At 37.8% G+C, this 16,111-nt stretch overlaps 2 protein-coding genes across 2 annotated transcripts; both read left to right on the forward strand.

Annotated features, from left to right (window-relative positions):
- Positions 1-2,046: 2,046 nt before the first annotated feature.
- Positions 2,047-3,905, forward strand: LOC122082774. Its single transcript, XM_042650542.1, has 4 exons — positions 2,047-2,185; positions 2,291-2,405; positions 3,213-3,273; positions 3,360-3,905. The coding sequence occupies exons 1-4, from the start codon at positions 2,155-2,157 to the stop codon at positions 3,651-3,653; spliced, it is 501 nt and encodes a 166-aa protein (XP_042506476.1). The 5' UTR covers positions 2,047-2,154; the 3' UTR covers positions 3,654-3,905.
- Positions 3,906-7,661: 3,756 nt separating this feature from the next.
- On the forward strand, positions 7,662-13,985 carry LOC122080776 (nudix hydrolase 8-like). The gene is made up of 9 exons (XM_042647625.1): positions 7,662-8,311; positions 9,236-9,507; positions 11,125-11,190; positions 11,413-11,550; positions 11,811-11,888; positions 12,171-12,221; positions 12,360-12,394; positions 12,939-13,047; positions 13,504-13,985. Exons 1-9 carry the CDS (start codon positions 8,176-8,178, stop codon positions 13,708-13,710), a joined length of 1,092 nt encoding a protein of 363 aa, XP_042503559.1. The 5' UTR covers positions 7,662-8,175; the 3' UTR covers positions 13,711-13,985.
- The last annotated feature ends 2,126 nt before the right edge of the window (positions 13,986-16,111 follow it).

The raw sequence follows: 16,111 nt of genomic DNA on the forward strand, positions 1-16,111 counted from the left end.
GCCCCCCCATAGCAATGGCCAAAATTGTTTTAAAAAAAAAAAAAACAGAGCCTTATGTTTGTTTTCTAAAATCAGAAATAAATATAAGTATACCACCACTGTCACTATCAAATATAAGCTCCACTCTATTTGCTTTACATGTGGCCGAATCCTACATAGCACCGATCATTGCCCTTTGATAAGGATGATATGGGCATCCCACTTCCACCCAGGGGATATTTCCACAATGCCCTTACTCTCCCGATCCAGATCAACAGTTGGCCTTGGTCGGAACTCTCTCACCAGCAAGTTTATAGTGAAGCTAGTCCTAGTTCGAGAATTTCGGGTTTGCCTGCTTCCTGCTGCATGAATAATCCCATCAACTGTGAAGCTATTCCCATGCATGGATTCCACCAGTAGGATGCCTGTGGTAACCCTGCTTCTGCTAGCTTATACCCAGTGGTAGGGCTTCCTGCTCCTTTTCCTGCCCCGCCAATGGAGGAATCTGATGACTTTTCTATTGCCTTTCTATTCATGGAAAATCCAGTTGATCCCATCACTTCATTACTGGATGGATCTCACCCGATGCAAGCTCCCACTCACCTCAATATGGATGGCATTGCTGGACATGGACTGGTTACTAGTAGATCAATGTTGTTAGATTAGTCAGGATCGGGGTCGGTCTTGGCTGATACTGATCTGATTCAATTTAAAAATCTACGCATGGAATGTCGATTGGAAATTCTGATTACTAGATTTTTGGGATATGAAGTTCAAATTCAATCATTTATTTTAGAGAAATTTACAACACCACCACCCTCTGGAGAATGCCATAATTATAAGAACACCCTCTCTGTTTCACCAAATTAGACTCAAACCTTCTACCATCAATCACTGTTAAGTCAATAGTTAAAATGATCGTTATACCCTTTTCACTAAAATCTCCCTCTTTCAAGGAAGACACCCAATTTGTTTCTCACTTACACTCTTCGGAGAGGAAGGCTTTACAAGAGCTCAAAGAGAAGCTCTCGATTTCTGATGGATCTGATGAATCCATTTGGGGTATTTTGCTCTTGGGTGGCGACGATAGGGCGGACGTGATTTTTCTAAAGTTTCTCAGGGCGAGAAAATTCAGAGTCATAAACTCATTTACCTTTATAGACAAGGAGAGCGGATAAGGTTCACGTACGATAATGTACAAGAACGGTCCTGGTCCATGGATATAGAATCAATTTTCTCTCTTTTCATTTAATAGATTCTATAACCACATATCATGAGTGTACGAAAACATTCTCATATGTGAACCTGATCCATTCATGACATAGACAAGTGCTTGGCTTGGAGATAAGAGTTCGGAGCTAAAGACATTGTGGACGGGGAGTCGGGTTTCAAGGAGCTCGAAGCGGTTGTGGCTTACATGAATGCATACAATAGGGAGGGACATCATATCACTAGATTAAGTCTTCTCCACTATTGGTGATGTGATCTATGATTGGACTGTGTTCCTGCTAGGCTGCTACAACCTATTGTTCATGGTCCTAATGCCCTTCTTCAGTCCAATCAGAGGGTTAGATTGGGTGGATGAAGATATTCTCACCACCATGGGTGGAGAGAAATTGGATCCTTTATCCTCCATTAAAATGAAAAATCAAAGTTAAATTTGATCTTAATTAAGACCAAGTTACAACCATCCAAGGTTCAAGGTTGCATTGTTTATACTTTTTAGCTTGTTTGTTTTTTTAGGTTCTATCCGATTCACCGATTTTGAAACCCTGGTTCTGTGACAAGATTCTCCATAAGCTCCATTTTTCTAATGTTAGATGGAGATTCCTCTGCACACAAACACAGACATGCTTCCTCAGTTCCTCCCTTCCCACGCTAACGGCTAGTTACAAGTCAAGAATCCGGTCATTCTAATATGGAAATTAATTGAGAGAACAAAAATATGGGAGGATTATTCCTTGCTTAGATTCACATATCAAGAAAACACAAGAAAAATATGGAAGAGGATTCCTTACTTATATTCACCCAAAACACAAGACAAGTCAATCCATGTCCTCCCTTAACCAGCCTAGACAAGACCTCTTCTTCTATATTTATCTATCTGCAATTTCTTCATACCTGAACCTATTTCTGTGTTCTGCTGAAATCTTAGTCCTTCTCTCTTCCATCAAAATGGGTTTAGCTATGAGCTACCTGGGAAAAGGTCTGCAGATTTCTTCTCCATCTCATTTAAACTATAGTCCTTATTTTACTCATTTATGGGTTTTCTTTCCCCTTAATATATTTAAGTGGTTGTGTATCCCTGCAGGGATGCCATCAGCAAAGATGTTGGGGATGGTAACAGATACACTCTACAAGCAGTTTATTGAAAAACCTATTGGAACTTTTGAGGAATTCCATGTTGCTGTTCTTGACATTTTCAAGTAAGAGATTCATCATCCCCCCCCCCCCCCCCCCTTTTTTTTTTCTAATAAAGATTTTATTAAAAAAGAAGAAAGGGTAAGAGGCCTCAGAATAGTGGCGTCAATTGGTCGATTTATTTTGGTTTAATTTTTCCCATTATGATGTGAGAATGGGTGAGTCTGAAATCAAATCGATAAGAAAAGATTTGGTTTTTCTTATCTATTTTAGTTTGGATTTTACATAATTATGGTGGAAAAGCCTTTTTTTTTTTCGTTGTTTTAGTGTGATCCAATTTGAGTTCGTTTTCACAACACCCCAATCTGAAGGCAATCCAATAAATTATTATTATTATTTTTTTTTTTTCCAACCAGCTCGGGCTAGGGTTGAAACCCTACGTCAGAAGGCTACAAGAGCTATAGAGAGATCTTTTTTTCCACAAAAAAAAAGGAGAAAAAGGAGAAAAAGAAGAGAGAGAGTGAGCCACCGGTCTTCCCACACCTCAGCCAGGGAGCCATTGAGATGTTTTCTCCGACTTCATCTCGGAGGCTCATTAGGTTCTCATGCCTTGGTTCTGCCAAATTCTTGGCTTTACCAAAACTTTGGTTTTGATAGCACTTGTTAGGAGCTTGGATAAATCTCATTTTTAAAAGCTAGTCATTAAGAAGAAAGTGCCTAAATAATTGTAAGTCTCAACATCAAACTACTCACTTCCGACGTAAAATTATTACTTCCACCTTCCGTGAAACCTCAACAATACAGATAGATGGATATAGATAAAAGACATATACTAACTCAAATGCTTGCCTTGTCAAATAATTCATCATCAGCTCCTTCAACTCAGCTTTACCTGGTAGGCATTATGATGTTCCAGCAAGAGAAGATGTGGAGGTCAGTATTAACTTTTCACCATCTATCTGAGTAGCTTTACAATATATTCTAATCTAACTCTACTTAGAAATTAATAATATATACAGGCATCTTATGAGAACTGGAAAGCTGAGAGTGATCCAATAAAGAAGAAGGAAGTGTTCATGGATTTGATGAACAACAAAATGAGCACTAGCAAGCTAGATAACACTACCATGGTCGTCGGATTGGTGACACCACCAGCTGCCATGGCTGTGAAGAGAGTTGGCGAGACTATCCCACAGATTAAAGTCATCAAAGCCATTCCTGATGTCATCTTTGTTCCATCTGCCACCTTATTGGCACTAATCTCAGTTAGGCTCTCCAGGAGGACATCTATAAAGAAAGCCATAGCCAATTGATGATGATCTCAGTTATCTACAACAAGAGGCAACTAGAAATTCTGATCATTGCATTATAATCTCAAAATCATAATCTCTCTCTCTCTCTCTCTCTCTCTCTCTCTGTCTCTCTCTAAAACATTTTCAATATATCAAAGAATGTATATATTCTACCCAAGAGATTAAGGTAATGCGAAGAAATGATCACATAACCATGTAACACAGAAAAGAATTACATAATGGATTGGAATTGGAGAGACTATTTATCAAAAACTGGCAAGTAATTAATCGAACTGGTCGGCCTTGTTTTCGATTAATGTTAATTCTCAAAATGAGTTTCTAAATAGGTCACGAATGCACTTAAATTTTAATTTTTTTTAAACCACTTTTTCCTTCTTTTAGTCTATGAAATAATAGAAAACCAATTAAACTTGTCTCTTGCAGTTAGATGTAAAAAAAATTAAAAAAATTAAAAAAATTAAAAAAAAAATAAAAAAATAAAAACAAAACAAAACCTTCAAAAATCAAAGATTTGTGAAATATTTTCTTTCTTCTTTTACTTCTTCAAATTGTTTTAATCCCACATTGCTTATGTATTGCTTATGTAAGGAAAAGGAAAGTTATTTACATGCTTGGGTGATCTGAAAAGGAAAGTGGTTCACATGCACGGATGATCTTTATTTTTTGGTTCTCTGCTTCAGGTATGCTCGCACGTAATAGACATCCATCTAAGGAAGATGATTATTCTTTTTGCCTTCCTAGGGATATGTCTCTAGGTTAAGATATAATCCACATAAGAGATGCATCTATACTCTTTCCATGGTTCTGATCATAGCTCCAAACTGAAGACCCCATTCAGCAAGCAACACTTCCACAAGATCAACAAGTGATAATGAGATGTGTCGACTCAAAACCACAACCATCCAACTCAAACAGTGATGGGGCTAGGGCTTCCTTCCACTAGGCTATCAACCCCTTTGGCAAAAACACATCTATTGGGAGCTTGGGACATGAGCATGCCTAAGGGCACTTTCCCTCTCTAAACAGGCGAAATGTTCATTTTTTTTTTTTTCTTTAAAAGAACTTTTAGGCTATTCAACATCCTAGCCTAAGTAGCTTCTCTCAAGCTCATTATTTTTAATAGGAGAGTGTTCTCTGTGGAGGGAGCACAACTTCCACCAACACTTCCCACAGTCCATATAAATCATTTCACAAGGGAGAGAAGAGAGACATCCCGTAGTGGAGGCTATGTTCCACCAGAGAACATTATCCCTTCTTTTATATATAGTACGACACTACCCCCCCTAGCTTCATCCCAGCCATAACCAACCCACAAAAAAATTTGTATAATTAAATGTAACAAATAAAAACTTTAGTTTATAATAAAGGAATAATTGTTTCATTGGAATATTAAATTCTTCAGGTGGATTAAGCACTTAAGCAGGTTTATGCAACATGGTTTTCCACACGTAACACATTCACGTTTGCTAATTAATAACGAAAGAATTACAAAGACCACGTAGTAATCAATAGTAGATAAGAGTATAAGACTAGTAGGATTCACGTCTAGGTGTGAAAATAATAAAAAAAAAATTTCCTTCCAAAGATCTTAACCAAGGCATGTGAAATCTCAATGCGTATAGAAATCATATTCTCTTAATCTTGGGATAATGTAATTAATTTTTTGAACAAGCATCAGGTTTTACATCTATTTAATTAATATAAAACCAGTACTAGTGGATTTAACCACCTTAATTTTTTATTAAAAAAAAAAAAAAAGAATTTACTATTCTAGTGAAGTGTTACGTTTCATTATTTACCATTTGACAATATCTACTACTTAGGTAGGGTCACGTGGCATTTTTTTTTTCCCGATAAAATTTATGTTCTTGGCATTATTTTGGAAGTTCCATTCAACCTCTCAAAGTGGGTGAAGGAAAACTCAAGTCTGAAAATTTTAGTTAGCTATCAGTGTATTTTTGTGAGGTAGAACTGCAGAGGGGAATATCACCAATGAGAGAGGTTTGAAAGAATAAACGACTCAAACAGGAGGGTACCTCCTCATAAGATCGAAGAATCCCGTCATGCTGCCCAACGTGCCGCCGACACCGACCTGTATCATTTACAAAGAGATTCGTCTTCTGACATCTCTCTATCTCTCATATGCAGAAAGTGATGGTGATTTTCTACCCATTCAACATGAATCCAGAGACCCTCTTTTAAAGTTGATATAGCCACCTTTATACCTTCCATCAAGGTAAAGTGGGGTGGGGGAAGGGGTTGTTCTGCACCAAAAAAGAAAAAGGGTAATTGGGGTTGCAATTTCTACTTAATGAGGAGGTGATAGCTTTGGAACGAAATCTTCCCAAATGCGTTAACCCCTCCACCACACATCGAACGGCTGAGAGGTACTTGAGATGTTTTCCTTGATGCTGCCAACCATCCGATGCACGTTGAAGGTGCTAGAGGACAAGAAAGGATAACTCCTACTTAATATGTATATAAACCTCTATTGCAACATAAAGAGATTATGCTGATGTGGCATTGTGGCCACCAATGCCACATTAGCCCACAAGTTTCACTAATAAACTTAGGGCATACTTTAGGGGTAATAGGGAATATTTCCTTGTATAAATTATATCTAAGATTACTGATAATCACATCATTTTGTCATGGATTTAGAAAGCCTTTAATGGTGGGAACGATGGAAATCATCTGCCACTATCTATAAAGCATGTTAGGACAGTACCCACACAACATTCATACAAATTTAGGTTAAAGACAAACAAGTCATAATCTTTGGGGCCAACTGATTGGAGAAGCCTTCAACTCTATCTAGCTCCATAAGCCCCACTAGCTTTCTTTCTCCATCAAATATCTTGTTCTGATTAATCTCCCTATTACATCCGTCTCTAAGTGGGTCATTTAAAGTAATAAATAAAAGATGCTGGTAAATGGGCCCAAATTTAAGGATTGGGCCTCGGCTAGCATAAACGCCATGCAAAAAAAAATTGCTTTCAGCGTTAGGGTCTGTTTGAATGCAAGATGCAGCTGGTTTTTTCAAATCCTATTTTTGTGATAGTAATTTTTGGTTTCATGATAGGTTTCTTTAATACTGAACTTTAGATATTCTTGAATCCTATCACTACCTGCCCTTTCAAGTATGTAATATCTCATCTATTCAAAGAGGTAAGTGGGATAGGCCCTAGGGTTTCGCAGATCAAAACTAATTCCTGACAAAAGTCATAGCCCTTGCTAAGTGTCTTATTTCTATCCCTGTAAAGTTTCATTTTATGAGGAAGATTGGAGTAAGGATGTAGAGGTGGATGAGTAAAATCAGTATAAAGGACACAACTAAAAAAAATGAATGAATAGAGATTAGGACTAAGGTTTCTCTCCAATTACAGTGAAAAGAGAATCTCATCAATCACCCCATCTGACCCTTTGATTGGATTGTAAAGGGATATTTTCGAACCATTTACAATAGGAGTGCGAATTAATGATGAACCCAAATTCTAATCATTACATCATCATATTATCCCTTAGTGAGATGAAGGAAAACATAAACCTACAAATCATACAATGAAACCTAATTGGTTGTAAGTTAAAAATAATCACTTGGAAATGAGTGTCATGGTGCAAAAGGGTTTCCCTAGTCTACCCCAAATAATAGAACAAAATGCTATGCATATCCCAAACATGCCCTTGCAAAAGGCCTTCACATAAACATGGGCTTAGTTGCATCATCATGAGACCTGGGCTCAGTGTAAGCCCATGTCCACTAGCATCACACTGTTCTTAGTGAAATCCTCCACCACATGTCCAAAATTGTAAACAAATAGACAAAAAATAATAAAATAATAATATCTAAGGGATTGATTAAATCTAAAAATTCCAATCCAATTGGTTCTCTTCTCCCCGCGGGTCCCACCGCCGATCCCTCTCGAATTCTCACATCTGAGTTCCAGTTTTCCGCGTGCTTTTATGCTGTCCACGCATATCCGTTGGAAAAATAACTTCTTTTTAATTTCTGTGATTCTCTCTCTCTCTCTCTCTCTCAGTTCCACTTTCCCTCCTTCCAAGTCTTCAATGTTTTAAAGCTCTTTGAGCTCTGAGTGACTACTCTAAAAGTCTAAGCTTCTCTTTATTTCTTGAAAATTTTCAATTTCTTACACTTCTGTTTATTTTTCTGTTTCTTTTTCCTGTCTGATGTTTACGGCCATGGAAGTATTCTGTCAATTTCAGACCACTCAAAGGTCCAGCAAGAGCCCACTTCATTAACTTGAGATTTGGATTTTATAGCAACTTTAGAATAGGCCTTAGTTGATTATGAGTCATTTTCTACTAATTGTCGATGGCATCTGTAATCAGTAATGTATCCCAATTTAAAGCTTTCATCTGAGCTTCAAGTTTTCTAGTTCAAACTTCAAACTGAGTAATGATTCTTGTTCTTGAGCAATACTTGCTACGGGAATCTAGATTTTTCTAAGGGAAGTGTAGTATCGGACCGCATTAGAGATTGGGAGTCGTCGATTTTAGTCATATGGGGCAGCAGGCGTTTGATTTGAGGACGGTATCTGCGTCGAAGACAGTGTGTTCGCTAATGAGGGCTTGCTCAAAAATCTTTCCGGGACACCTGGGTGGTGCTAAAATCACACGGCAGTTCTCTTCTTGTAGAGGTAAAATTTCTGTAAGTGCTCTGTTTGGTAAGATTATATCTTGTTTCGTTTTTTGAGTTAGCTCTGGTTATGAATTAAGTTGCTTGAATTGAAAATTAGAGCATGGCATTTGTCAAAATTTTGTTGGAATTTGTGAAAGTTTGGGTCATCAGTTCTTGTTTCGTTTTTTGAGTTAGCTCTGGTTATGAATTAAGTTGCTTGAATTGAAGATTAGAGCATAGCATTTGTCAAAATTTTGTTGGAATTTGTGAAAGTTTGGGTCATCAGTGCTTATGGGTGTTGGGTTTCCAGGATTGAAGATCAGAGCATGACTTTCATCAAAATTTTGTTGGAACTTTTTAGAATATTTGACTAATCAGTGCTTATGGGTGTTGGGTTTTGCCGGATTGTATTTATTGAAAGTAGTCTTTTCTCGAATCCATGGTTGGTTGAGTTTGTGGCTGCACTGTCACCGGAAAACAGAACAAAAGCAGCCGATGCATGCAACAGTGCAAATGCAATAATGTCAGCTAAGGACCACATTTTCCATTTTTATTCTTTTGGTGAATACTGAATAAGTCTATATTTCTCTTCATCACCTGCTAACTGCATGATTTTGTTATGTCAAGAACAATCTTGCTTTCCATGTACTAGATGATTGCAGTGATTTGGAATTGCTTTCAACTTCTTTGCTCTTGTTGGAAAAATTAGATAGCCAGCTATAGTAATAGGAGTCGCGCTAAAGTACTAGTGAAAATTTTGACTTGTATAGTTGGACTCTTGGCTATTGCTTTGTAATTTTGCCCGTGTGCAACAATGAGCTTATTCACTTTGAAATAGTCGTGTATATTTATTTACTTGCTCGCCTAATTGGTCTGCATTGGCATCTATATTGGGTTAAGGGGAAGCATTTCTGCTTCTCCCTTCTGATTTTCTTTTGCACAGGTGTTTTTCTGAAGGCTTCTTATTCAAACACAAGAGCTTCAAACCAAGCTATTGATTCAGTTGGCCAAGACAAATTTGCAGTGGTAAATGGTTCATCTAAGATCTTCAGAGCAAATGGGACGAGCTCAATTCCTTTTTCTAGAGAAACAAGTGTACTTGATGCCTTTCAAGATCAGTATGACGGGATTGTTGTTAATCCGCAAAGATTACCATCTAACCCTCATGCATTTGCTTCTGTCCTTCAGTCTTCTCTTTCTCAGTGGGAACAAGAGGTAGCTTTTCATTTTCCTCACAACCATGGGATCTACTGCATACTATTTTCTTAATATGGTCTGCTTTTGCCTTCACACATATGAACAAGTACACGCAACTTAACCCACACTTTTGTAGAAACGCAACCCTAAAACAATGCAAAAGATAATGGAAAACAAGAACAAGCAATGCACACAGATTTACGAGGTTCAGCAAGATTGCCTGCATCCCGGTGAGATGAGATCCTACTTCACTATCAATGGAGAATAGGGTTATAACGCTCGTCCCTCACATCTCTTAGTATTGCTTGCATTACAGAGAAAGAAACCCTCGCTACAAATATATAGCGAAAAACCCTAATCCAGAAAGTACACAATTGCCTTCAAATAAAAAATTCGAGCGGGGGTTGCGCCCCCTACACCCCTTGCTATGCAGGGGGCCTCCTGCCCCCCTTGCAACCCCCACGGCCCGCTAACCGGCTAGTGGGACCGCCTTCCTGCCTGTTGAGACACTGCACCAGTACTCCCTAGATTAAACTGTGATGGAATGCAAGACATCGTACACCAACAACTTTATTAGAACTGCTTTGGGTTGGCAACCAAATTCATGGTTCAGACTTTCAGTCTGCTTTCAAATCATACTGTAAGAACTCATGTTTGTCTCGCATAACTTCGGAGTAATTTATCTTTGGTCTTCCCCCTTGTCCTTATAATACATTCATCTTGCACCATATATAGTTGAATATATAATTATGCAGCCAAATAGTATCTTTGTTAATATTTTATTACATAGATGAGAAGAGGGTGGCAAGCAGCCCCAGCTCTGCAGAGAAGCTATACAAACCTGGTAGGGGAAAAAAATCTATTCTTGAATAATGGAGCAGTAGAGCACCAATCTCAATCTAATGGAACCCTCTGATTCTCGCTTTCACTAATCTCAATGAACTCCTTTTTGCTTACTGTCTCTTTTTGGGTGCATGTTGAATTCAAATAGTAAAATTTTCTAGTTTATTTTGTGTTTTTTGGGGATCTGTGAGGCATTTTAGATTGTGATCAACTTTAGACTTCTAATTTTTGAAATAAAATGACCATCTAATTAAGCGGTGGTTTGTGTCATCACCTTGGATATGGATGAAACTCCTTTTCTGTGTGTGTGTTTGTGTGTGTTGGAATGATGAACTTCCCTGTTGATGAGATATCTTATGTACTAGTGGGTGTACTGATCATAGACAACTTGTAGTCCCAAGTGACACAACTTTAAGGTTTCTAAATACATCTGTAACTTGGTTTTTATCTTTCTTTCATTATGTAATGTGTGAAGACTTTCAGTACTTCTGAGGACAATGATCCAAAAGTAGCCAATACAATGAGTTTGGAAACCCACAACAGAGGCACATACTTGGAGTTGATACGTCATGTAAATTGTGCCAATTAAAAGAGTGCTTATAGAATAAATTTTTGATGGCATATAAGTTATTAAAAGACAGGTTCTTGACTAAATAGAGGTGCCGACATGTGTCAAATGTTGACATGTTTTCGAAAATGGAGTGTCTTTTATGTTATATCTTCTTCCTTGTTTCGAGTCAGCTGACAAACCTGGGCATACTTAATCTGAAACTTTATGTGATTCCATTGTAGGGAAAGAAGGGGGTTTGGCTTAAGTTACCTCTGGAACAGTCTGAGCTTGTTCCAATTGCAGTGAAGGTAATCTTATGCATCAACCATTGAAGTTGACTTTTCATCGGAAGAACAAAAATAATATATGAAACATATATAAAACCCCTCTTTTGGACTTTTGGATGGGACAGTTGGTCTTTGACACCATTGGTTACTTTTACCAATGGCTTTAGGTAGAAAATTCTGAATTACCTACATCTTGGGTTTGTTTTTGTAATTGATGGTTCTAAAAACTTAAATTGATGACAGCAAGGTTTCCAATACCACCATGCAGAGAGAGAATACATAATGTTGACATACTGGATACCTGAAGGACCTTGCCTGCTTCCTGCGAATGCTTCGCATCAGGTGGGAGTAGGGGGATTTGTTGTCAATGAGAAAAATGAGGTAAAAGGAGCTCTTTGTTGAATGCAACTTATTCATTTTGTTTTGTTGTGAGGAAGCAATGATGCAGTTTTTAGATGGCTTACATTAATCATGTACACCAAACATATGGTACGAACATTGTAGCTCAAGTTTATTACACATATGTATATATAAGAGTTCTGATATAGCATCTATAATTTCTCTCGATTCCTTAATTAGTGTAGCAGAGAAAGTGGTCTTTCTAATGCAAATGGAATTTTTTTTATGATGACTATCTCCAGGTCCTTGTCGTCCAAGAGAAGCACTGTGCCCCAGCATTTGTTGGTTTTTGGAAATTACCAACAGGTTTCATTCTTGAGGTACACTGGATTTTTTTTTTTTTTGGGTAAAAACACTGGAACATTATATTGAACTTCTGCAGTTTCCCCCATACCTCAATTTGTTGGACCTTAAGGTCCCAGTTCGATTGCACTGCACCAGAAAATTTACAAGGCCTTATGCCGGCTTCTCAATTTGCTAAAGTTGTGCAGGTTCATACCTCACACATGGGTTCACTAACTAATAGCATATCACTGATTCACATGCATCTCCATAAGTAAAACTATCTATTCTATTGCATTCTAATTGTTGATTTTAACCAGTCAGAGGAGATTTTTATTGGAGCTGTAAGAGAAGTCAAGGAGGAAACCGGTGTAAGAATCCAATAACTTTATATATCATTCTTGTCTAGTTTGTCTCTCCTAATTTGTTTTCATACTCTACATCCAATGTTCAAAGTTTTAATGAAGAGTATCCTTTTATTTTGACTGCATTTCTGGGTGGCAATGTAGATTGATACGGAATTTGTTGAAGTGATAGCTTTTAGGTAAGGTGCTTCTGTCTACTTGTATTTTTTGTTTTACATTTTTTTCTTCTGTTGCTGAACTTGCCAAAGACCCTCCTTTCTTGGGTTTAACAGTGGAAGGTGTTGGGAAAGAGAGGGGGGGGGGGGGTTGCTAAAACGGTTTTATGAGTAGATATAACTCAGGGCAGGTTAGATTCACTTGAATAGCCAAGTTGTATTGATGCTTATCAACTGATATTTTTCTAGTGGACTGGTCAGTCAACCCTAAGTCATCCAAGTTATTGAAGTGTGTAGACCATAGTTCAGGGTGGACCTCAATCTTCAGTACCTAGTTTTAATTTTGACGGTGATCTTTCCTGATTCATTGCCCTCTGAAAATTTGTACCTTCCTTTTATTTGAGACTGAAATATATTCACTATTTCAACTTATTATATGCTAAACATTTTAAATTGTATTTGAGACTGAATATATTCACATCATGAAATATATATATATATATATATATAATATTTTTTTTTTGGGACTGTCAACATCTTAACATGATCTCTATCTATTCAATTTCAGACATGTTCATGATATGGCTTTCAAAAAGTCAGATCTGTTCTTCATATGCATGCTAAGACCGTTATCAACTGAGATCAAAGTAGATGATCTTGAAGTTCAAGCTGCCAAGGTAAATATCTTGACCGGATCTGGAGACTAGTTGTTCGGAACTCTCAGTGTCTCTTGCTATCCTTTACAGCATTCATCTATTTCCAACCACCACCAACATAAATAACTAGTTTATATGTGAGCTTTGTATATCCCGTTCAAGGTATATCCTATTTTTGAGAGAAATTAATCCTGAAAGTAAAATTATGTCAGAGATGAGGCAATAACAGAAACTTGTTGAAGTATCTGGTTGGTTTAAGTGGATTGGACCCCGACATCTATAGTCTGTTTTAATTCTCGTTGACCTAACTCAACATTAATCCCTGGTGTTTGAACTCCCCTGATAGCATTTGAACTGTCAACTTTTATCCATGAACTATTACTTTCTTTCTGAATCTATTAAACCTGGCATGATTAATTGCTTCTGTGGGGATACGGTAATATAACTTCTGATATGTGTTCTCGTGTGATATTTCAGTGGATGCCTCTCACAGAATTTCTGGAACAACCAGTCATCCAAGAAGACAACATGTTCAAGAAAATCATTGATATCTGCATTGCGCGGCTGGGGAAGTGTTATTGTGGATTATCTGCCCATCAAGTGATCTCAAAATTTGATGGGAAGTCATCCTCTTTGTATTACAATGTTGTGCAGGGTTCAGATTTCAACTGTCCAGCAGTTTGAAGCAATGAAGCTTCTCTCTCTAGTCCATTAGGCCCAAGTAATATCTATTTTTTCTTTTTTATTTGTATTGCAGTTGTAAGTTGGCAATGAACTTATAACGTACACATTGAGAAGATGGGACATAGGCACATCGCTGCAAGTCTGTGTCTCAATGCACAGAGTAACACAATATATTCAGGTGTTACAGATGATGTAAAACATGAATGTCCGACTTAAAATGTATATACACTTGTTCTATAAATGCATTTACTGTACGTGAGTGGAAGTGAAAAACAGAACACAATTGTTATTTATATTTTGGATAACAAACTTGGAATCTTGCTTCCATTAATCTGCAATGCTACTCTTTAAAGGAACTTTATTAAAAATAAAGCAACACACACCAACCTAACAAATGTAGCCCTTCTCGTATTATAGAGAATCCATGGTGGTGGTTCCTTCTCCCGTAGAGAAAAAACCATGTTTAAGACTTATGCCGTACTACCATGAAGTGCACCTCCAGATTCTTCTCCCTGTTTACATACCAAACGGTATGACACTCGGATTTTTCACCCAATATGTTGAATTATTTTCATTAAAATTTCTTATAAACATCATATTCTGTCCGAAATGTTCCCAAAAATAGAATTTATCAAACACCTTCTTACCCGTTTCTGTTTCCAGAAACAAGAATTATCAAATACCCTTCTTACCTGTTTCTGTTTCCAGAAACAGCAATTTCTGTTTCTGCCGTTTCTTGAAACAGAAACAGCAGAAGTGTTATCAAACGGGCCCTGAAACGTGTTTCTGTGTTTTCTTGTTCTCAGAAACACAGAAACGGCATAAATACCGTTTGGTAAAAGTGTTGTGTTCTACTTGTTTCTTTTCAATTTATGCTTCAAGAAACATGAATGACGAAACAAGAAAAAGTTGTTTCGCTTGTTTCTCGAAACAAAAAGGCGGAACAATTCATTCGACAAACCGACCATTTTAAAAATCTTATGTACATATTGGGGAGCTTCATTCGAAGATCGACAGTGGCCTCCCTGTACAACCGTTGAAGACGACCTGCAACTGCGCATCCAGATCTCTGCTCCTCCTATGTAACCGACGACGGAGAGCTCTTCTCCTCCGGCGTAACCGACGACGGGGAGCTCCGCTCATTCGAAGATCGAGATGTGCCTCCCTGTACAACCGTTGAAGACGAGCTGCAGCTGCTAACTGAGAGCTCTGCTCCTCCTGCGTAACCGACGACGGAGAGCTCTGCTCCTCCTGCGTAACCGACGACGGAGAGCTCTGCCCCTCCTGCGGTCACCCTCTTCACAGTGAAAGGAGAAGAAGTCAAGATTCGTCTGCGAAGAACGCAAGCTACGACAGAGATTGAACCTCCTCTGCCTCTGGAACCGTACGATTCCTTCCCCATCTTCATCTCGTGAACCCATACGGCAGATTCGTACGATTCGTGCAGAGATTCGTATGGTTTCTGAAGAAAGTCTCACCTCCAAAGATAAAAGCCTTTTTTCCCCTCAAATCTGAACAACAAACCATTCCTCTTACTCTGTTTGAAGTTCGGCTAAGAATCCAAACCGTAAGCAGCCAGCAGGAGAGCTCGGTAAGTGATTTTTTCATATTGGATTTATAAGTTCGGCCACTGCTTTTGTTCGATTTAGGGTTTTTTTTTTCTTCTAATTCTCCATTAAGATTGGTATTGAATTTCATCTATGGGTTCATCTATGGATTTCACAGTCGAACTTCTAATTCTCGATTTAGGGTTCATCTATGGCTTTCACAGTGCACAGTCTTCCTAAAAAGATGCTTAAGTTCACAATTGCCTCCACCTCCCTTATTAGCTTCAAAGGCATGAAACTGCTTCAGATTTTGAGTTTGATAACAGGTGGACTTGTGTTCATTGATCCATCTCTTATATGCGAATTTACACAATGAATTGAAGTGGGTTATTGGTACTTATGAATATTATTGCTTGCATCGTTATTTCTCATTTCTCCTTCTATAGCTCATGCACTTCACTTGTTCTAGAGAGAGAAAGAACAAGAACAGGGAACATGAGTTTGATTAGCCTATTCATAACCTTTCCTACAACCTGAATGACTACTCTTATTACTATTTAGAAAGAAACTAAACAATCCTACTGACATAAGAGAACATTTGAAAGTCTTATTCTTGCTTATAATTAATCACTGATTGAGAGTCTGTCTTTGACTTCTAGGTTCCTCCATCCTTGCAGCAATGCAGAAAATGCGTAATGAAGAGCATCCTTGATGGTAGTACTAGAGTTGTTAACAATACTAACTGAACTTCTACTTGTTAGCAGTCACTAGACTACTTGCTTTTTTTTCCAAATGGATCGTTCTAGAGAATATAAAAATTGGTTATTCTTTCTGGTAAGAATCTAGAACAACAA

This window comes from Macadamia integrifolia, chromosome 6 (genome assembly GCF_013358625.1).
Source record: "Macadamia integrifolia cultivar HAES 741 chromosome 6, SCU_Mint_v3, whole genome shotgun sequence".
NCBI classification, from domain to species: Eukaryota; Viridiplantae; Streptophyta; class Magnoliopsida; order Proteales; family Proteaceae; genus Macadamia; species Macadamia integrifolia.

Excerpts from the sequence above, each read along its gene's own strand:
- LOC122082774 (XM_042650542.1), top strand. The coding sequence starts at position 2,155 with ATGGGTTTAGCTATGAGCTACCTGGGAAAAG. Across the intron at positions 2,186-2,290 it reads TATGAGCTACCTGGGAAAAG|GGATGCCATCAGCAAAGATG; the intron begins GTCTGCAGATTT and ends GTATCCCTGCAG. Across the intron at positions 2,406-3,212 it reads GCTGTTCTTGACATTTTCAA|CTCCTTCAACTCAGCTTTAC; the intron begins GTAAGAGATTCA and ends ATTCATCATCAG.
- LOC122080776 (XM_042647625.1), top strand. The coding sequence starts at position 8,176 with ATGGGGCAGCAGGCGTTTGATTTGAGGACGGTATCTGCGTCGAAGACA. Across the intron at positions 11,889-12,170 it reads CAACAGGTTTCATTCTTGAG|TCAGAGGAGATTTTTATTGG; the intron begins GTACACTGGATT and ends GATTTTAACCAG. Across the intron at positions 12,395-12,938 it reads GTTGAAGTGATAGCTTTTAG|ACATGTTCATGATATGGCTT; the intron begins GTAAGGTGCTTC and ends ATTCAATTTCAG.